Source organism: Schistocerca cancellata, chromosome 2 (genome assembly GCF_023864275.1).
Source record: "Schistocerca cancellata isolate TAMUIC-IGC-003103 chromosome 2, iqSchCanc2.1, whole genome shotgun sequence".
Classification (NCBI taxonomy): Eukaryota; Metazoa; Arthropoda; class Insecta; order Orthoptera; family Acrididae; genus Schistocerca; species Schistocerca cancellata.
The window spans coordinates 460848025-460870506 of record NC_064627.1 but is presented as its reverse complement, the minus strand read 5'-3'; the positions used below and the strand labels follow the sequence as shown (position 1 = coordinate 460870506).

The following is a 22482-nucleotide window of genomic DNA, read 5'->3' as shown; positions in this document are numbered from 1 at the left end:
CCACAAGTCCACAGCCACGACAAATGATTAAACAGTGGTCATTGCTGCTTATGCGTCTACCTTCATTAAAATATATTGGAATATATTTTGATTACAGTGCAGCAAAACCAATAGTGGACTTTGTTTAGTATTAAGGTGTACATATGATATACACAATTTCCTCTAGGAACAAGATAAGACGTATATGGGACGCTGAAAAACATGAGACAGGGGAATGGGATATTTCTTAGTACGTACATAATGAACTGACAAAATACCAAAACTTTAAACTCTTAACTACTTTCTTCTGTCATAAGGACTTCATTTTTTTTAACATTGCCATAACGGACAGTTTCTAAGAAAACCATTCCAAAAAAGTTATCACTGTTATCAACTATCTTAAAAATAAATGTTCAATTGCTTACAATGCAAATAATCAAATGACATCCAGCTAAACTTTGATACAATATTCACACATAGAGCTTTGTTTTTACATACCGGCTTAATGTGTTTGAAATTCTGACTTCAAACTCTTTAAGGACTAGGAACACAGGACTGTACTTTTAGAGCAGATACTGTCTAAACTTATACATTCAGGAAGTGATAATACACTGAAAACAAACAATGCTGCCATCTGTTGTAATTTACCATTAACATTTTCCCTCTGATGACTCATTTAACGAGCACACCATCAGCCACCCCATTCTCCTTTCACATGGTAGTGTCTATATTCACTACTTATTTTCATGTCTCATGCACTTTTGTGTAGCTCTGTCACATTTGGTAACTCATCCAGGAGCTTGGCATTCTGAATCAGGGTAGTGTGACGAAACAGTCTAAACTAGCACTGTCCAACTGCTGAGACATCTCACCCACTCAATAGTTTCTTCAATTCCATACTACACGTTTTGGAGGAACAAAGATCAAGTCTTTTGCACAGCATCATCATCTCTCTTTACAAGAAGAGCGACTTTCGTGTGAGTGATCCATGCTCTGTCGTTACTTGTCTTATTTGAGCAAGTGAGTGTTCAGTAGTAATAGACCTTATCTTCTTTGGCGAACTTTAGAACTACTTAAAGGCTTCAGCACAAATTAGATGAACTCAAAACATTCCCAAAACAATGCAGAAAAACATTCAACTCAAGTCAGACCCACGCTTCTCTGAGGAATCTTTGTGCAACTGGGGTGAGGTGTATGTCCCAGAGGTTGCCCATCTATTATTCTTTCCACCTCTTAACAATATCTCATTACAGACTTCATAGTGTCCATTATTATTATCCAGGCTGTTATGCCGTGGTCGGTTGATGAATTCTGTGTCGACACAGAATTCATCAACCGACCACGGCATAACAGCCCGGATAATTATAATGGACATGATATTTCCGGCCGTGAAAGTCTACATTTTAGTGTCTGACTTCATAGTCCGAGTGACTTTTCAGACATGATCTAAGATTTTTAAATTTTTACAAATTTTTTTTATGTAATAATCCTATTCATTATGAAAATTGTCCCTTGCAAGTCCTCATTCTATGTTAAAATTACTTTCTCCCCTCCTTTTCCTTTTGAATGCACTTGGTGACTTTTGACCCAACTTTTCTCTATTGACCTTTCATACAGATTTATTAACTTTCTTAAAATTTGCGAATTTTTTGGCTACAAAATGGGGCACGCCAAATACGTTGTTGCTTTTTCACCTTCCTTCGCGCATTTGCAAGCAATGGAATACAACGTAACATATGATGCATCATATGTATTCCTGACCTTTTCTTTTTTCCATAAACTTTTTAATATTATTAAAGTCTGGGCGTATGACATTTAATTAAGATGTGTAGATTCTTCGATACATATAACTAATAATTTGAAGATGTAACTACGATATTTGTATGCAGAACTCAACATAAAATAATAATGTTCAGAGTAAAATTTGGAAACGATAACTCTGTAGAAGTTCCTGTCACTTAAATTAAGAAAATGCACATGTTTTTTCCAAAAATTTTCATCGAGCAGAGAAAAAGTAAGAACAGTAATGAAACCTCAGGAACTGGAAAGTAGTTTGCCTTGCATTAAGCCAGGGAAAATAGCTGTGAAAATCTTATACTCACTGATAACTGAATTGGTTTGTGCAAGGACAGTAATACGTTTCCCAAGCCTCATTGTTCCTCCCATTTGTCCAGTATTGTGTTCTGGCATATCAATCACAACAGGATGTGGAGTCTCTGGATCGATTTCAGTGGAATTAGCTTCCTGAAGTTGGAGATTGTGCCTAAGAGATGGTGAACAAATGTACATATCTTTTAGTATTATAACCATATGAGACATGAATCTGCAGTTACATGAATTAATCAGGACATCCAGCACAGACGAATTATTTGTCAGTGACAAGAACTGTATTCTGATAACCATTTAGGTATAAAGAAGAAAAATACAATTTTACAAATGATTCATTTAATACTTGACAAGAATAGGCTGGTTATGATTCTAAAATAATCACTGCAATTTTGCTAAATCTAAACTTAGGAAGATAATAGTAATATGTAAGTGAAGCTGCAATTTGAATATTATGGAACAACAACTGGCCAATTTAAAATACATTTTAATAAAGAATATGTATAAAGGTAGCAGAATCTAACAATTTGCACACACTATTTTCTCAATTTCATTTTTGCTCTGTTTAACTTAAAATTTATAAAGCAATTAATAATGATGATGACGAAATAATAATAATAATAATAATAATAATAATAATAATAATAATAATAATAATAATCACGTAACCACTTAAAAATTTCGACATGAGCTGTTCTACATGCAATGTGGAGTAGCATTTAGAGTGGCTGGCCAGCTGGCTGGCAAGCTGCCAGTCACCATTTAAAACCCAATAACCAAATACATTTATCGTTTAATATTTATCATTTGTAGAAGGTTCTTGAAACTTCTTATTTTTGTAACGATTGCATATTCTTGAATGTTTTGTTTGTATAAGGATGATCAAAAAGGTTCCGTCTGAAGACCAAACAGTCTAGAATCAGTATGCCAATCAGGCAAAATTGCCATAAGCATTGATGCAATCAACCCACCGACGTACCAGGTTGAAGATAACATGTGGTAAAACAATTGTGTCCTGCTGCATGAAGAAATCCAAAACTGCCTGTTGCATATCTTCATCCAACAGGAACTGACGACACTTCAGGCCTTTTTTAATAAACCGAAGGTACAATAACTACGTAGGGCTGGGGTTCAAATGTTTCCAACTCGATTTGGTGTAACTTCTGCATTATGACATTTGCAGCATGGGAACATCTCTATCACAAAGCAGCAGCACCCCTTGTCACACCATTCCACAATGATGGTTTTCGAAAAACAAGCTGCCCCATAGACATTCTTTATTATCTGATGGATAAAAAAGATGCTTATCCTTTGCCACACATTGGTGACATCCTTGACTGCTTGAAAGGTGCAAGATATTTCTCTGCTATGGAAATGCAGACAAGCTAGCAAATCAAGGGTGACAAGACTAACGGTGGAAAAGACTGCCTTTGTAGCACCTGATGGCCTATTAAAAGTTCAAAGTCAAGTCATTTGGACTATTAAATCTCCCAATCACGTTCAATTGTATGAAGAACGACCTGCTGTCAGGGCTGTCAAAATTTATTAATGTAAGAACTATCTTGATTGTCAAATTCTAATGTAAGGAGATGCACAACATGTGTGGCATACAACTGGTGGAAAGTAGAGCAAACGAAACTGTCAACACAGAGATGAAACTGGTGCATCTTAGCCATGGTCACAGCCAGGCTGATAACATATCTGTATGCAATTCCAGTAAATGCAGCCACATGGTGGAAAAGGTTGCAAGGCTGCCATGTTTGTGAATCATTTTCAGTGGACATTTCCAGAAATTACGAAGACCTTTGGTAGCATTAAGAGAAACCAACACTGCTAGAGAAACTCATTCAGAAGCCTCTGAAAAATCAGTGTATAGGCAATTAGTGCAATGGACCAAGTTACTCACACTGAGTCCGTACCATGAAGCAATGATTCCTAGGAAGCAACTAATACAAAATGTAAGTCTTTGCAAGTAATTACTATAGAGTGACATTTCAATGCTGATGCAGTAAGAACTATGAGAACTCTGTACATAGCTGAGGGAGGACAATTTTTTCCGATAAGCACCTAGCGAGTTATCTCGAGTTTTCTGCCTGTTAAAGAACAAGCTCCACAGTGTGCGTCTAGTAGCAGCAATGAGTAATAGTTGATATTTTTGTGTGTCAAAATATTGGAAGGTACAAAGACTGACTCACACTTGTCACTTATCGTGAACAATTGTGTGTGTCGCAACAACTAATAGCATTTTCTGTATTTCAGAACATACAGAGGAACAAGTGCCTGCACTTATCTCCTAGTGTAAATAGTAAATCTAACTGCGTGAGTCGAACAACAGATTATTATTCTTTTCTGTGTATCAGAATAAAGACAGAAACAAGCACTATCTCACACTTGCCTCCTACTGTAGTTACAGTATCTGATAGTGTATTGTCAGAAAAAGTTGCAAGCAGAGCACTTATCTACGATAGCAAAACGTAGAATTCAGGAATCGGCAGTTGCTGGAAAGAACTAACATATAGAGTGTTACAGTGTAATTGTTGATGCGGAAAAATTCACATCCACTGTACGACACACCTCAAAATTGGAAAACAGACTGTTGTTACGCTGAATTTTTCAACTGTTTATACCTTTATTCACTTCCGACAAAGCCAACAGTTTCTCTTCTCTGTTCCTAAATCACCGTTGCTAAGACTTCAGCCTGCATTGTTGCCAATGTTCTGATTGTGCCACGCAGGCCACACCTTCACCCAAAGCTTGTGATAGAATCTGAGCTGGGATGTGACACTGATTCAACACCTTAAATGATAGAAGTGTCTTTGCAGACATTTGAAGAACATTTAAATTGCCTGACAACCATGTTTAAGTGTGGTCAAAGTGCAGGCTTCTGCCTCAATCCAAAAAATGCCTCTTGTCAACCAAGAAATAAAACCTTTGGGCATCTAGTTAATGGTGATGGAATACACCCTGATAAAAAGAAAATAAGGGCATCACACATACACTGACTCCTCAGCATATCTGTGATATGAGAAGTCTTCTCAGAGTGTACTTGTACCACTGGCTGTTCATAAAGGACTTCTATATCACGACATGTCCCTTCCAATAACTACTGCAGGGATTCATTCGAGGAAGATCTTTCCTTGCCCTTAAAGAGGTGTATCATCATCTTCAGTCACACTGTATGAGAAGAATGATGAGAAAGAACTTCATATGAATGCTAGCAGTTATGGGATATGCACAGTAGTTGTGCAGATTCAGGAAGGTCCCGGAAAGGTGACAGCTTCTGCTTACAGAGTACTCTCCAACGCCAAGATGAACTGTTCTACAATCCAGAAAGAGTGCCTCGCAGTTGTCCAAGGCCATCAACAAGTCTTGGCTGTATTCATTTGGCATACAGTTCACCATTATGATGGATTACCATTCTCTAGGCTAGCTCTCTAGCATCAAGGATCGGTCAGATCAACTTACAAGAAGGACACTGAGACTTAAGGAATACAAAATCGCGATAGTATACAAAAGCGCATGTCACTGCAAGAAGCCAACTGCCTTTCGAGGAATGCTTTGTTGGAACACAGCAGCACGGATGAAATCTCATCGCTGCATTTAATGACACTGCTGCTTAACAGAGGGAAGATAGAGCACTGCTGCAGAACCATACAAGCCTTGAAGAAGGGAGGAAGAAAGAAGCAAAGGAGAAACAGAACATAGCATACGAGAAATTATGATCCAGAGGGGCAGAAATGGTTGCTCACCATCCTAGCTCATCTATGGCCAGTTATCCTGCAATATTTCCATGGTGCTCCCACATCTGATCACTTGGGATTGGTGAAGGCTCTACAAAGAATCAGAAGCAAGTATCACTGGCCACATGACCCACTGTAAGGAATGCCAGTGACAGAAGTGCCACGATTGCCTCCAGTACATTTGATACCAATTTTACCTGAAGCAATGCCATTCCAGCAGACTGGAACTGACTGCTTGGAAAAGTTTCCAAAATTGGCAAATCAGAATCTAGGACAGTAATCTGTGCTGGCTACTCCTGCTACACTGTCACCAAATCTGTGTAAACTGCTTAAGCTATGGAAATTGCAAGGTTTCATTGTCATTTCGAAGCAAGGAACACCTTGTGTGATGATGTAATTGTAAAAAAGTTTTCCAGTTGACACTAGCATCAGCAGTAATCTTTGTGACATCTCGCAGGACGTTAACTACTTACCACCCACATCTGAATGGACTCTCACACAGTCCCTGGATGCCCAGGAGAAAAACAGAGTGCTATAATGCCGAGTGGCAAGTGTAATACGGACAGACTTGATATGGATTTTTACACCTGTGCAGAAATTAGAAGTATCATGAAACACTACAGCGAGCCGTATTGTATCCTTGCTGTTCATGTCAGTCGCAGACGACCCACAGTGCCCAAGACACTGACCTTGTGTATTTGAATTGTGTGCGTGTGCGTGTTTGTTTTCCTATTTTGTCCGAAAGCTTATACAAATTAGCATTCTTTTCCATTGTGCCTGTCACTGACTCAACATCTTCTCTACAAGGTGAGTAGGATGCTATGCTTTCTGTATTGTTCTTAAATCATCCTCCTGTACTATTTCTTGAAAATTTCAGAGAACTCATCATCATAAAAAAAAGAAAAAATACTACACATTTTTTGTAGCAGCTCTTCTGAAGGAGAAATGAATGAAACCTTCCACTAAAATAAATAAATGAAAGCATATTATCCAGTACAGATTCTCCTCATTCTGGTTGGAACTGAATGAAGCACTGCTTTAGAAACTGTAAAAAGACTCCTCTGATGACAATCCAAGAGTACAAACCTCCATTCCACAACATTCCAGAGCTGTAAAAAAAGGTAAAGCTGTCGTCAAATTGAAGATTGGTTTGAACACTACAGTGCTTTAATGGGCAAGGTCCTCTCGGAGGTGGTACACCACTGCCTTACTCTTGACGTTTCATCTTGCTTATCCAGTCAGTCACATGGCGAGCTACAGTTTAATGTGAACGCCGATGATGATTCTCGATATTATTCACTTTGACGAACATCGTCAGAAGAGAATGAAGTGATCAATGACAGATTAAAATTCAAGGAATGACTGAGTATTGAACATATGAGCTTTGGATTTGTAGCCTGGCAATGGCATGAGCCAATGAAATGGTGTACAAGAGTCTAGAGTGATGGAGCCTGTTTGTCAAGTTTCTTCCATACTTTTCTATGAATTCATAGGTGCAAATATGTTTAAACTATCTCAAATTTGTTACTCTTACATAAAGTTACCCACCATCAAATTCTTTATTTCTATTCTGCGAATCATGAAAATTAAGCAACACATTTATCTTTCCATGAAGGGATTTACATACAGTCCTTAGCAGCACATCTACATTGTGCCTCTTCTACTGGATTTCATTGTTTGAGTTTGCTGCTGGGTAAAGGAATGTTCATGAAGCAAACATATCTATAACATCAAAAATAAATTTGTATTATTGGTTTTGCTGAACTAAACACAGCATATCAAATGCATAAAACAATCCAACAGTCTGTACCTCTGATTCTAAAGAAATATTTGCAATTCAAACAGTGATCTCAGTGGAGAAATTAATTTTAGTTATATGAGCTATACACCAATTTATCTTTCCATTACATTTTCTAAAACGAAAATGGTGATTTCATCAATACTCTAAAAAGTAACTTTACCACTGCTCATACCCAAAAGGTACAGGGTGTCCATAATTAGAGTTCCAGTTTCAAAACACTGTAGAAAGAGAACCACAGCTCAGAACGACATCAAATATGATCATCATATAATTGACAGAGGGGGAAATGTCATGTAACAAAACAAATTTAATGAAAATTTGACCAACAGATGCCTCAGAATATGCACACCAACAGATGTCCAGTGCATGAGTGTTCCTCAGTTAGCATCCGAGGTGCCCAATGTGACTGTCTCCATGAAGGATCATATGAAGTTGGTAGAATCCGTGCAGGATACAGTGGCCGATGCACTCTGAACAATTTTCATCCAAAGCACTTCGAGAGTTAATTCTTTTGCTCAGAAGGGGAGGCTGATATAGTTTGCAGACTTTTGGCCAGTCGGAGACAACAGAATCGAGGTGCTCGCGCTGTAATATTTCTCAAAAGATTTAGCAGAAACTATATGCATTACTTGCACCTTTATATGTCCGCTTCTTAATGACGTGTCCACCACTTTGGTCATAGTCATTATGATTTTGCATTTGGTGCATATTACAAAATATGTTGCTGTGTATGAAATTTAGCTAAGATACTGAATTTTTCTTTAGATTTAGGTGGAGGTCTCTATCCCAAATCTTGAGAAAATTGGTCTTATGTAGCACACTCATTTGCGATCATGTGCAACAGCGATAAAGCCAGAATGAAATATCCATAACATTCCTCGTATTTCATGAATGAAATGAGATACTGAAACATGATTTTGGCAAATGATAGCATGCAAAGAGAAAAGTATTTCATTATATGGTTATTATGGATTGGTTGGATTGGATTGTTTACGGGAAGAGACCGAACAGCGAGGTCATCGGTCTCATCGGATTAGGGAAGGAAGTCGGCCATGCCCTTTCAAAGGAACCATCCCGGCATTTGACGGGAGCTATTTAGGGAAATCACGGAAAACCTAAATCAGGATGGCCGGATGCAGGATTGAACCATCGTCCTCCCGAATGCGAGTCCAGTGTGCTACCACTGCGCCACCTCGCTCGGTGGTTATTATGTGGAGCGTCATTATCTACTCTGTTATTCCACCAACTACAAACTTTTTTGATGAAAGAATGTAGTTTTAAGAACCATCAATAGCTTGGGAAATGAGAAATGCTGTGGGTATTGAAACAACATAAGTGAAGGAATTACACATTTATTTTTGTACCGAGGATGCGCTTTTTCATCGGTTGTTGATCTACCTTGTCCTCAGGTCCTCACTTAATAAGCTTAATACATCAATGTTTCAGAATTCTCTTGCAATTGTGTTCTGATCAATATATTAGTGAGGTGACACTGTGTAAACTCCACTGTGTTTTGGGGGAAGTAGCAAATTCTAACATGCCCACAAGAGAAATCTAGGTTTTACTCAAAATTCATGACTCACGACACTTCTCTGAAAGTTATAAATGGTTATCAAGGCACGCGAAAATAAATAGCTACTGTTATTATATTTTCAGCGGAACTCATTTTAGATACGAGCCAAAGCATAGGTGACTGTGGATCCATTTGAATGGTCATCAAGCAAATATAGGTGTGTACGGGCTCCACTTAATATTTACAAAAGATGTGAATGTAGGCTTCAGTTTAAAATGGTACTTTCCCTCCAGTGCTCAGCATTTCCCATAAACTGCCTGCCTGCCATCTCACTGTTACCGCCCTCTGCACACATGCCCTGCCGATTTTGCATCTACCGAGCACATTATTCAACACACACTCTAAAGCTCTTTTAGAAGGGAAGTGACTGTGCACTAGTGGCCCAGTAGAAGTTCCAGACATCAAGTGCATGTAAAAAGGCATTCGTCTGATGTCTTATAGTCTGTAGAAAATATCAAAATTTGTAAAGACAGCTTCTTTTGAAGTGCAATGTGGCAGAGGGACTAAAGCAGTTGATCTGACGTCTGTGGAAGATGTGGCCACAGCATTGCAAGAGGGCTTGAGTGGTAGTTTGGAAACATGTAGTGCATGGGGAATTGCCTGAACATAGGACATGCCGGTGAGCACTATGCATGGAATGTCCTGCATTGCTATCCACACAAAATTAGCAATGTTCAGACGTTGCTTTCTGTTGACCTGGCAGCAAGAAAAACACACACTTTGGAATTTCTTGCTCACTTGGAAATGGACAATGACTGGCCATGGAATATTCTGTGGACAAACAAAGTCCATTTCCATCTCCAACAACATGTCAACATGCAGAATTGTAGAACATGGGCAATGGAAAATCCACATGCTCATCAACCGGTACCACTTCTTCTGCGAAGGTCACTGTGTGGTGCAAGTTGACGGCATTGATTTTCATAGGGATGTAGTGTTTCGAATAGATCAGTTCTGTGGGTCCTGTTACCTGTACCACAACCAGTTAACACTATGAGAGTCTTATGCACACCAATGCATGATGGCACTACTCCACACATTGCACAGCCAGTGAAGTGGCATTTCACAAATGTTAGAATATCAGCCATCATTTCTCTACAGCCTAGTCATCCAGTTAACCTGATCTTAATCTGTGTGGCTTCTGGCTATGGAACTGTCTGAAATGTGTGTTCATGCCTCCACTTACGAACATAGCTCAACTGGAGATGCGCTCTGTGCAATGCATTCTGAATGTGATCCCCGAGACCCTCCGATCTGTTGTAGAACATGTCGTTTCTCGATTTCAACTTCTGGCAGAAAACGGTGGACAGCATGTTGAGAATGTCTTGCATCATTCTCACAACAATCAGAAAGTGATGTAATTTTGCTTTTAGGCAGTTTTTGGCCTCAGGACAATTAAAAACCAATTTTTCCTGACCGACGTGGTACAACCACATGGGATGGGCTTACCAAACCAACAGTGCCACAGTTGCCGACTGCAGAAATTGTACTATCAGACACACTGAAAAATACAGTTAGTGTAATGTGGAAACTCAAACCATAGCCATCTGCCATTTGTAGCCAAACCTATTTACATTAAGACACTAGCAGTGCCATCTACTAGTAAATTTTTTGTTCAGTTTTTTTTTTGTTTCATTGCATTTCCACCTACATCAATAATATGCTAGTAATTAAAATTTGACCACATTGCGAGGATTGATTCTCCGTCTACATTGTTTTGAAACTGGAACTTTAATTACAGACACCCTGTACTTTGAATATTGGTAGGATACCAACCTAAACAGTAGACAAAACGAAAAAGATACTAAATGCATACTAAAGGTCTTGGGTACTTCTCCAAGAAATTGGAAGTAGTATATGTTCCATAACACAAAGAGAATGCTAAACAGATACATAAAGACTACAACAAAGAAAAAAAAAGAAAACATGGTACCTTGCAAATTCAATGACTGCTGCCTGCAGGCCCAAGCAGATGCCAAGGAAAGGTTTTGCACTTTCACGACACCACTTACACGCTGCAATCTTGCCTTCCATTCCACGTTTGCCAAAACCTCCAGGCACTATCACACCACTGAAAATCATGCACAGATAGTTTTTCAAACTTATAATCTTATCATCATTACTGTAAATTGGAAGATACATGTCAGAAACAAAATGCACTGAGTTTACGTACCTGTCAATATGAGAGTGAACATTTTTTTTATTCCGAAGATTGTAATGGCAAATCCTTCTATGAATATATGCAATCGAAGAAGCTAAGGTAAAACCTCACTCTATAACTGAGATGTGGAGTGACTGTCAGGCATATAAACAAGACTGAAAATGATGAGAGGTGGTTTCATGTGGAGTGGGCAACGAGGGGAAGGAGACACGAAGGACGGAGGGAAGGTTGAAGGTAGGGATGGCTGACAGTGGAGAGAGTGAGGCAGCTCATGCACAGGAAAGGAATGCAGCACCAGTAAACTCCCTGCGACACAGGGGCAGGGGGGGGGGGGGGAGATTGCACACCACACACAATGATGAGGAGAGTGCTGAGGTAGAGGATGAGGGATACTGTCAGAAGGATGATTTAAGTGTAGAATGAATCAAACAAGAACCTTTTCAACATGGATGGAGCTAGCAGCTGGTTCGGACTAGAGAGATTAAGGCCAGGAGGTTTGGAGGGCCAAAGGATGTGTTGTACAAGGCTATAATCAGAGTGGGAAAGAGTGAATATCTATCAGATAAGCATAAAGACAGACAGATCTTCAGGAGGAATTAAATAATTCTTCACACACAGAAACTGTATCAAAACACTATTTATTACACTGCACCTTGTCCTTTTTTTTCAACATGAATACAAATCCTTTAGCACTCTGGCTGTCTGTGTACTTGCAAATTATTCCATTATATGTTTGCACTCCAATCACAATAACCATTCAACAAGCTAGCCACTACTCTACTACTACTCCAAGATTACAACAAAGCAAAGATAATATACCATAAGGCAAGGTTACCTCCTGCAGATAATAAAATTAGAATCATAGACAAGTATTATAAATTAACTTCTTTCACAAGCACTTTACACTAGTATTGTCACAGACAGCTCTAATTGCATAGTACGAGGGTTGCCCAGTAAATAATGCCCCATATTTTTTTTCTCCAGAAGTATTTATTCCACAACAATCAAATTTACATATGTGAAAGACTGATGTTTTGTCTACTTGCTTTATTTTTCCACATAATCTCCTTCAAGTTCGACGGCCTTTTTCCAGCGAGACACAAGAGCGTGTATTCCCTGCCGGTAAAAATCTGTACTCTGCCTACGGAGCCAGGTTGTCACTTCGTGAATCACTTCTTCGTCATCGGCAAAACGTCTTCCACAAATGAAATTCTTCATTGGCCCAAACAAGTGAAAGTCTGAAGGAGCCAAATCGGGGCTGTAGGGTGGATGGGGTAACACTATCCAACCCAGTTTCGCGATGTGTTCACAAGTCCTCAAACTTGTGTGAGGACGAGCGTTATCATGCTGAATCAAAACATCCTGTGGGTTAACATGACGCCCAAGGCGCCGGAAGCGCTGCTTAAGTTTGTCTAATGTTTTGACATAAGCCTCTGAATTAATGGTACTGCCTTTTGGCATCACATCAATGAGAATTACGCCCTCGCAATCCCAAAACACAGTCATCATGACTTTTCCGGCTGAAGGAACTGTTTTGAATTTTTTCTTCTGTGGAGAATAAGCATGACGCCATTCCATCGATTGTCTTTTTGTTTCGGGCTCAAAATGATGCACCCAAGTTTCATCACCTGTCACAATCCGTGACAAAAAGGCCTCCCCGTCAACGTGAAAGCGTCGCAACAAATCGAAAGAAATGTCTTTTCTTTGGGATTTGCGATCGACAGTAAGACACCGAGGAACCCATCTTGCACACACTTTTGAGTATCCAAGCTGATTGATAATCACATCCACACTTCCTTTGCTTACTGACAACTCCAGTGCCAATTGTCGAGTCGTAATGCGTCGATCCCGTCGAATGAGAACATCAGCCCGCTGCAACATGTCAGGTGTGACAGCCGTGGGAGGCCTTCCCGACCGCGGCAAATCTCGGAGCTCCGCAGCACCGCCCTCTGATGCTTTCACCCTCTGTGCCCAGCGACCAACAGTACTCCTATCGACTGCAGATGTTCCGTAGACTTTGCACAAGCGTTTATGAATATTGCCCACGATTTCTTCCTCTGCTACGAGAAATTCAATCACTGCACGTTGTTTATAACGGATGTCACCTGCAGACGCCATTTTAGAACATTCCTACACCACCGCTCTCTGTCGGAGGAAATTGAAACTTTGCGTACACACGCGGGAAACTTCAAATAACTCGCACCTAAAGTGTCACATTTCTAATATTTTTTATTTCGGAGAAAAAAAAATATGGGGCATTATTTACTGGGCAACCCTCGTACTAACACGACCCTGTTCATGGTTTATGATTTTGCTAATACTCTCTCATTTCCTTTGTTGTTTGATTTTGGTTCTTCTTATTTTAGGTTTTTATAATTTTGGCTTTTTCAGTTAAGATACCAAGATGGGCAGGTCACAGGACTCTCATGAGGTAGCCCATGTAGTCACAAATAGCAGCTGTTAGCATGACACGAGTGTTGGAGGTTGCCGTTACCTCTCGTTGTGCTTGACCTGAGAGCTGTTGGTAGTGGCATTCCCCACATGTGCAGAGACATGCCCAGCTGACCCCACCTGTGGCTTCTGCAGTCAGTCAGGAGACTTGCCCCTGCACCTGCACAGTGTTGCCTTGTGGACTTGGCTGAGCTTGCTGCTGAGGGGAAGGGAGTGCCTCTGCAGTGCCCTCTGGATCTTCTGTTGGTTTTGATGTGTTGTCAACTTGAAGTGAAACAAACTGGGCCTAAGTGACCTCTCGTAACACAGTCATGCACACTTTTAAAATCTTTATGAACACATCTGTATTCAGTATTCTAGCTGTTGCTACAACATAATGGGGCTCGCAGTCTGTCCTTTCTGCCAATCCATTAATCTCTGTAAAATATGTTCCTCTCTTTTTTTCAAGGCATACATGATGTTTTAAAAACAGTTTTGAGTCCTCTGTCTCTAAAAACAGTTTTGAGTCCTCTGTCTCTAAAAACAGTTTTGAGTCCTCTGTCTCTAAAAACAGTTTTGAGTCCTCTGTCTCTAAAAACAGTTTTGAGTCCTCTGTCTCTAAAAACAGTTTTGAGTCCTCTGTCTCATATGGTTTTCCTGTCTCATCCATGATTTCTCCTCCTTTCTTCACCGTACCCTTTCTCTGTGCACTTTCCTTTAATGGTATTTTGGTCAGTTTGCTTCAGTTTTGGTAACTTTTCTGTGATATTCTGGGCAGTTTCCTCGTCTTTAATAAGGTTATCTTCCTCTTGAAGATGCTGTATCAAACTGCAGTATGTTGCATAATCTATTTGTGCCTGCTCCCCACAGTCTTCTTCTAACATACAGAAGTATATCTATTTCAACACACATACTTCGCAAGCCACCGTATGGTGTTTGGTAGAGGGTACCTTGCACTACTATTAGTCATTTACTTTCTTATTCCATGTGTAACTGGAGCAAGGAAAAAATTACTCTATATGCCTCCACAGAAGCCCTAATATCTCTTATGTTCATGGTCCTTACGCAAAATGTATACTGGCTGCAGTAGAAACATTCTGCACTCAGCTTCAAATGCTGGTTCTTTAAATTTTCTTAATACTGTATTCTGAAAAGAAGATTGGTTTTCTCTCCATGGATTTCGATTTGAGTTCGTGAAGCACCTTCATAACAGTTGCATTATGAGCAAACCTACTGGTAACAAATCTAGCAGCCTGCCAGTGAAATGCTTTGGTGTCTTCGTGTAATCTGACCTAGTGGGTGTCCTAAACACTTGAGCAATACTCAAAGGGTTCCACTAGAGTTCTACACTCAGTCTCCTTTACATAAGAAACATTCTTGAGTAGTGTTCAAGTGCTTAAGACCTCCACTACGTCAGGTTATAGGAACACGTCAAAGCAGTTCACTGCTGGATTTGTTACTGGTACGTTTGCCCATCATTTCTCCCAATCAAAGTTGACGATCTTCCCTACTACTACCTTACCTGCTCTTTCCACTTCATATCGTTTTGTAACATTACACTACACATTTCACTGATGTGACAATATTAAGCAGCACACTACCAATGCTGCAACTGAACATCATACATATAAGAATGTTTTTCTTACTCATCTGCACAAACTTACATTTTTCTACACTTAAAGAAAGTTGCTCTTCTTCACAACAATTAGAAATAATGGCAGTTATCTAGAATCTTCCTACAGTCACTCAATTCCCACACACAACAACACCGTCAGCCAAGAGTGGCAGATTGCTGCTCACCCTATCTGTCAGCTCATTTATGTATATAGAGAACAAAATCAGTCCTTATGTGCATAGAGAATAAGTGGTCTTATCGTATTTCCTTGGAGCACTCCAGACACCATCATCATCTCGTCTGATGAACACTCGCCGCCGAGAACAACATAGTAGGTTCTATTACTTAAGAAATTTTCGAGCCATTCACATATTCCACATGCTTGTACCTTCGTTAACAGTCTGCAGTGGAGCACCATGTCAAACGCTTTCTAGAAATCTAAAAACATGGAATCTGCCTGCTGCCCTTCATATAAATGCTTACATATTCTCTATCATTTTCTTTTTAGATGTAATCATCTGCTCCCTTTCACCCTTCCACATCTTCATGGCATATTCCCTATAGTTAACCTCCACTTGGTGTTCAGTCATTCCATCTGCTTCTAACATGCAAAACATACAAACATGATGCTACTAAACTCTCCATAATATACCTTTATCCTTGTATTTTAGCTACACTTTTATCCACTGGCTGTACATTGCTCTTTTCTTTTGGCCCTTTACTTTGCCTAGATCGGTATTCACTCCGATTTTTTTTCACTCGTACCTGTAGTTGCTTCAGTTTGGTCTTTTTTTCATAAGCCTGGGTCCAATTTCGGAGTTCCTACTTAATCATCAGCTTCTAAATCCTCTTGTCTGACTCTTTTCCAAATTCGTGAGATGATGGCCACAAAAATGATCTACATTCTTTTTTAAATTTTCTCCATTGTTGTTCTATAGTTTATTCCTCTTTTCTTACCTACGATGCTGCCTTTTAGTTTTATAAATCTTTTCTTATCCATTGCCTTTCCTTCTCTTTCTTCTCTTTGTATTCCCATTCTTGCCAAAATTTCTGCCACCATTCTTCAAAACTGAGTTCACTGCACTTCTTGCTTGTTTCAGCCACAATGAGTAGTTTCATAATAGTTCACCCTCAACAATTTGAATAAACACCTAAACTACAGTTCTAACACAGCTGAACAAAGTTCCCTCTGGATCGACACCTGTATTTCACAATCCAAAAATAATACAGTTTCAATCAAACGTTTTATACCAATACTTCTTAGTAAAACTGCAATTTTGTTTCCTATGAACTTACTTCTTGTAGTCTTTAACTGTTGCTGCTGCTGCTGTTGTTTCCTCCTCTTTGATGCTGAAGGCTGCTCAATCACAATCGCATGTTTCTTCCATCGTTTAAATCATGTGAAAACAATTCATTTATTCAGTTCACCATTTGTTAAACACTGCCCCATTCCAGCTGTGTGGCCTGCAACACTTTCCCCTCCACATAATGGGGATCCACTCGCCTGTTGTAGGCACATGCCCCCAGCACTTTTATGATGCCAATTTTAACGGCTCTCTCAGTTTATCCTCCCAACTTTGTTCCTCACCAAGAATTGCCTGGTCATGGCAAGCACTTTTAAGGCTTTAATTGTTGAGGGAACAATAAACACCAGTATAATAAACACAAAGTCAGAAAATATACCAATCATTAGAAGGAATTAAATAATTCTTCACGTGCAGCACTTGCATCAAAACACTATTTATAATAATATAACTTGCTCTTTATCACAATATAAATACAAACACTTCAACATTCTGACTATTCGTATACTTCCAGACCGTTTTATTGTATCTGGCACTCCAGCTGCAACAATCATTCAGCGTGCTAGCCACTATTTGACTCTGCTACTCAAAGATTGCACGAGGGAAAAAGATATCACCATAAGGTAACAATACCTTTTGGTTGCAAGTATATTTCCCATCTCTGTAATTCAGAACAGCTGATGTTTGTGGCAAGGATGCAAATGATATGAGTTGTGAAGCAGCCACTCAAGTGAAATATTTTGTGTTCACAGTGTGTTCAAACTGTGCTGAAGAGCGTGATGCTTGCCCATCTAGTGATGGAGTTGGCCGTTCACTGAGATGCTACAGTTCGGTAGTTAAGCCCACTCTCTTATTCCACACGTTTTCTGTCTCTCCCTCCCATCTTATTGTTGTGCGGGTTGTGTGGGGAGAGGGGGGGCGGGGGAGGGGGCAGAAAGGAAGTATCTGGAAGCTTAGCCACAGTTTTGGTCTTGTTTATGTACCAATCAATCACTCAAAGCCTCAGCAATAAAGTGAGTTCTTACCTTAGCTACTTCCATTATTAATTTCCAACACTGGACTGAAAGAAAAATTTTTCAAAGTTGGTTCTTTCAGAAACCTTATTACGAAATTATGGATGGTTTAGTCTTCAATACTGTTCTTCATCATTATGAAATGTCTGCCTTTTTAAGCTCTATGAAATTCTAAATTTACCACTTTTTGACAGTAATACTGATGTATATTTGAATTTAATTAAAAATCTGTGCCAACCCAGCTCAACAAAAATGGCATAGCACTTAAATTATTTTACTGACATGAAGTATCAAATAAATTAAGCAGTCTTTTATGTAGTTTTTATAGTGGTTGGCATTTCTAAATACTTTCACAAACATATATCTAAAAACAAAGATGATGTGACTTACCAAACGAAAGTGCTGGCACATCGATAGACACACAAACAAACACAAACATACACACAAAATTCTAGCTTTCGCAACCAACGGTTGCTTCATCAGGAAAGAGCGAAGGAGAGGGAAAGACGAAAGGATTTGGGTTTTAAGGGAGAGGGTAAGGAGTCATTCCAATCCCGGGAGCGAAAGACTTACCTTAGGGGGAAAAAGGACGGGTATACACTCGCGCACACACACACACACACATCCATCCACACATAGCCAAAACACTTTGCCTCTTTATATGTCTGCTTGTGTCTGTAATGTGTGGATGGATGTGCGTGTGTGTGTGCGCACGCGCGCGAGCGTGCGAGTGTATACCCTTCCTTTATTCCCCCTAAGGTAAGTCTTTCCGCTCCCGGGATTGGAATGACTCCTTACCCTCTCCCTTAAAACCCACATCCTTTTGTCTTTCCCTCTCCTTCCCTCTTTCCTAACGAACCAACCGTTGGTTGCAAAAGCTAGAATTTTGTGTGTATGTTTGTGTGTCTATCGACGTGTCAGCGCTTTCGTTTGGTAAGTCACATCATCATTGTTTTTAGATATATTTTTCCCACATGGAATGTTTCCCTCTATTATATTCGTATCATTACTTTCACAAGCAGATAGATTATTTTTGTAAAGCTTCTTGGAGACACTTCCAATCAGCCAACTGCAATAAATTCTGCTGTGTGGAAATACATGAAATAGTTCAACTTTTAATGTATGTGCACTGAAAACGTAAGTGGGCAAGCACACAGCCTACTTCCTACCATTCACATTTGGCAGCACTTCCTCTTGCCTTAGAGAAATCAGCGATAGAATTATTGGTAACAACAATGGGAACAATCAATACAAGACCCATTCGTTAACACAGTTACTGTAATCTGATTAACATTACTTGGTAGTTGACATCTGTCACTTGCCGTTACAATGTTGCCACATCATCAGCTGCTGCCTGGTTAAAGGTGACATTCAAACACAGCGGGGTCAGTGCTAAAGTGCCGTTACATACAATATGGAATAACGTTTGAAGCCACTGTGATCAGCTATGAGGGTAAAGCTAGGTGCTCTGCTCACAGCTGATTTTTAGTGACCAATGAGGGAATTGAGGCAGACGTGTCTTGTAGCCCTGAATTTACACTTGTGTCCTAGCCTAACCACAATCTCCTGATGTGCAGCGTATCCAGGAATTGACAGTCAACAACCTGTTGCAGCTATTATTCACACTAACTTCATTCACAGTGATTAAAGATGTTCTCTACCAGCAAACTCGAGCCACAAAAATGTCAGTTTCAGCACTAAGAGAGAACTGTAGTTTCTAGCTTTCATTAGTTATCCTCCACTCGCTACATGCGCTACCAACTGCTAAGCACCCTGGTTGGCCCTTGTTACAAGTTACAGGCGACAAACATATTCCAAATGAAAAAAAGAATGATAGGAAGAAAAACCAGTTGCAATTACAATTAGGTACCTTCAAAATATTTGGCCTCACACAATGGTGTGTGAAGCTGATCTACTGTAGGCCGATCTCTGTAATGATGATAATTGAATATATGAACACCAAATCACATATTGTGCGGAAGGATCCAGCAGTTTGGCTAGGCTGTGTATGAAATGTTACAGTCATTGTGTCTATGTTGTTTCTGGCGTGGTTAGCATGTCTGATGAAATAGGCCAGCTGAAAGTGAACTGAAAATTTGTTGTCACAGTCTGGCTATGTTGAACAGTTCAAGCATGACGACGAGCACTCTGATTGGAGTAAACCAGCTTCAATGTGTGAAGTGTCAACTAACAAGGAATTTTAATCAGACTATAGTTGCCTCACTCTTTTTATGCATATGTACGTACTTTTTACAGAATAAACATAAAAACTGAAAAATAAAATCAGACCTTTCTCTGGCCAACTAGCAAAGATCTATACAAACATTAAATAACAAGATATGCTAAACTTATACTCCAACAGTCCAGTTACATTAATGAAACCATCACCTGTGTTGGACGTAAACGTTCAACAACTACTCGCGGATGGTAGGTGGCAGCAGCAGTATTGGAGAGTATATAAAGTGTGTCTGGGATGAGGTAGAAGGGAGAGGGAGGTGGGGGTGGGGTGAACACTGCAGTCATTGTCACAATGCAGAATTGGAGCAATTTATCTTATGTCCAGAAGGGCATGACCACTGGTTTTCAGACCACGGTTGGAAATATTTCTGAAACAGCCAAGTTTGTAATCTGTTTGCATGCTGCTGTCATTAAAGTATACCGTGCATGGCAAAATGGCACTACCAAAAACCGTTACCAAGGCAACTATTGTGCACCACAGGCAATAGATGATGGGTGACAATAGATGCGAAAATGTGTATGGACAAATAGACATGCACCAGTTGAGCAACTGACCACCCATATTAACCAAGAGGCCACCAACAATGTCTCTTCAACAAACATCCAGCAACAGTTGCTGCATATTGGCCTCTGCAGCAGGCACCTGGTTCACGCACCCTTTCTGGCTGCTGTTCATCAGCAACCAAGCCTAGAATTTGCATGTCAAAGCCGTAACTTGACATCCACTGATGGGTGGTAGGTGGCTTTTTCAGATTAATCACATGATGGCAGTTGGCATGTCTGGCATGAAACATCTGGAAGCAAACACTCTGCAACAATTGTCAGAAGGGTCCAGGTCAGAGGAGCGAGTGTTATGATCTGGGAAATGTTTTCGTGGCATTATATGAGTGATCTCATCATTCTCGAAGGCACAATGGATCAACACACGAATGAACCTATCCACATGCAGATGATGATGATGATGATGTTTGGTTTGTGGGGCGCTCAACTGCGTGGTTATCAGCGCCCGTGCAATTACCCAATCTTTGCTCAGTCCAATTTCGCCAATTTCCTGGATGATGATGAAATGATGAGGACAACACAAACACCCAGTCATCTCGAGGCAGGTGAAAATCCCTGACCCCGCCGGGAATCGAACCCGGGACCCCGTGCTCGGGAAGCGAGAACGCTACCGCGAGACCACGAGCGGCGGACTCCACATGCAGTTTGTGCTTCCTCAACACAATGGCATCTACCAGCAGGACAATGCAAAATAACACACAGCTCACAGCGCATGCACGTGGTTCGAAGAGTACCAGCATGAGTTTACCATACTCCCCATATTTAAACCCAATTGGGAATCTGTGGGACCACCTCGAAAATGCCATAGCGCCATGGACCAACTGAGAAACCTGGTGCAAATGGCCACGACACTGGCGTCAGCATGACATCACAACCCTGTCAGTACCTTCCAGAACCTCACTGACACTCTTCCTGCATGTCTCACAGCAGCCCATACTGCAAAAAGTGGTTATTCAGGCTTTTGACAGGTGGTTACATTAATATGACTGGACAGAGTAGTAACATTACATGCACTAAATTCCTATGCTGAAAATTAAAGTGCACTTTTCCTTATGCCTGGGTGGTTACAAGGAAATACTTAACATGCTCCTGATAAAGGTAATCTGAGGTAAGTATGAAGTTCAGTATCCCCTGCCCCATCCTCCCAAATATTGTTTGCAACAATATATACTCTGTTTATTAGAACAATTATTCAATGTAAAACAATCTTTTCAAATTAAATAATACTGTCTCAATTAACAGACCACAAAAGGACCAATAAACAGCACATTCCAGTAATTTTACTATATACTTAATGCTGTTCCGAACTGTTCTTTAAGGCAAGGACTTACTCGCTCTCACACAATTGGTGCCAAGATTCATGATACTTCGCTGGCTCACTGGCTTTAGTAGCTTCTTCTAAATTTGCCGCTTCAATGTACTGAAAAAGAAGTTGCAAAAATATGATTTCATGCTTTAAAGAGAAATTAATGCAATTACAATTTTCTAATATTTTTATATTGTCATGTTTGATGCCAATAACTGATGATGATGATTACAATGACGACAAATTTACGAAAGCACAGGTAAAAGCATTCAACTTCACTTTCATTCATTTCCTTCCTTCAGTAGTTCATTAAAATGCATGAATGGTAAATGAAGGGTAATATTTATTTACAATGTTAATTAAGTCCAAAATTAACCAAAACACCATTTACAAAACTGGATTATGTTACATGCATATAAGCTCTTGGCCATTATGAACAATATATGTAATGAGTCACATTTTGAAAAGTTTAATACGGCTTACAGCCAACAAAATCTTAGTGATATGATCCTCTATTGTACTATTCTTTTTATCCACCGTTTCAGTAAAGCTCAGGTAGACGATAGTAAATTCTGACGTCATGTGACACAAACTCTTATGGGGTGGGGAAGTTTAACATTGTTTTTGAAAAATCATTATTTGGCATTATGGTAAA

At 39.8% G+C, this 22482-nt stretch overlaps 1 protein-coding gene across 1 annotated transcript in view; it reads right to left on the bottom strand.

The window, feature by feature from the left end:
• Positions 1–22482, bottom strand: part of LOC126161965 (CTP synthase) — an 83165-nt gene that overhangs the window by 16038 nt on the left and 44645 nt on the right. Inside the window, exons 8-10 of the mRNA XM_049918149.1 lie at positions 21853–21941; positions 11133–11270; positions 2082–2242 (exon numbers count right to left, since the gene is read on the bottom strand). Of these exons, the coding sequence (XP_049774106.1) occupies positions 2082–2242; positions 11133–11270; positions 21853–21941 (388 nt within the window). The remainder of the gene's footprint in view (positions 1–2081; positions 2243–11132; positions 11271–21852; positions 21942–22482) is intronic.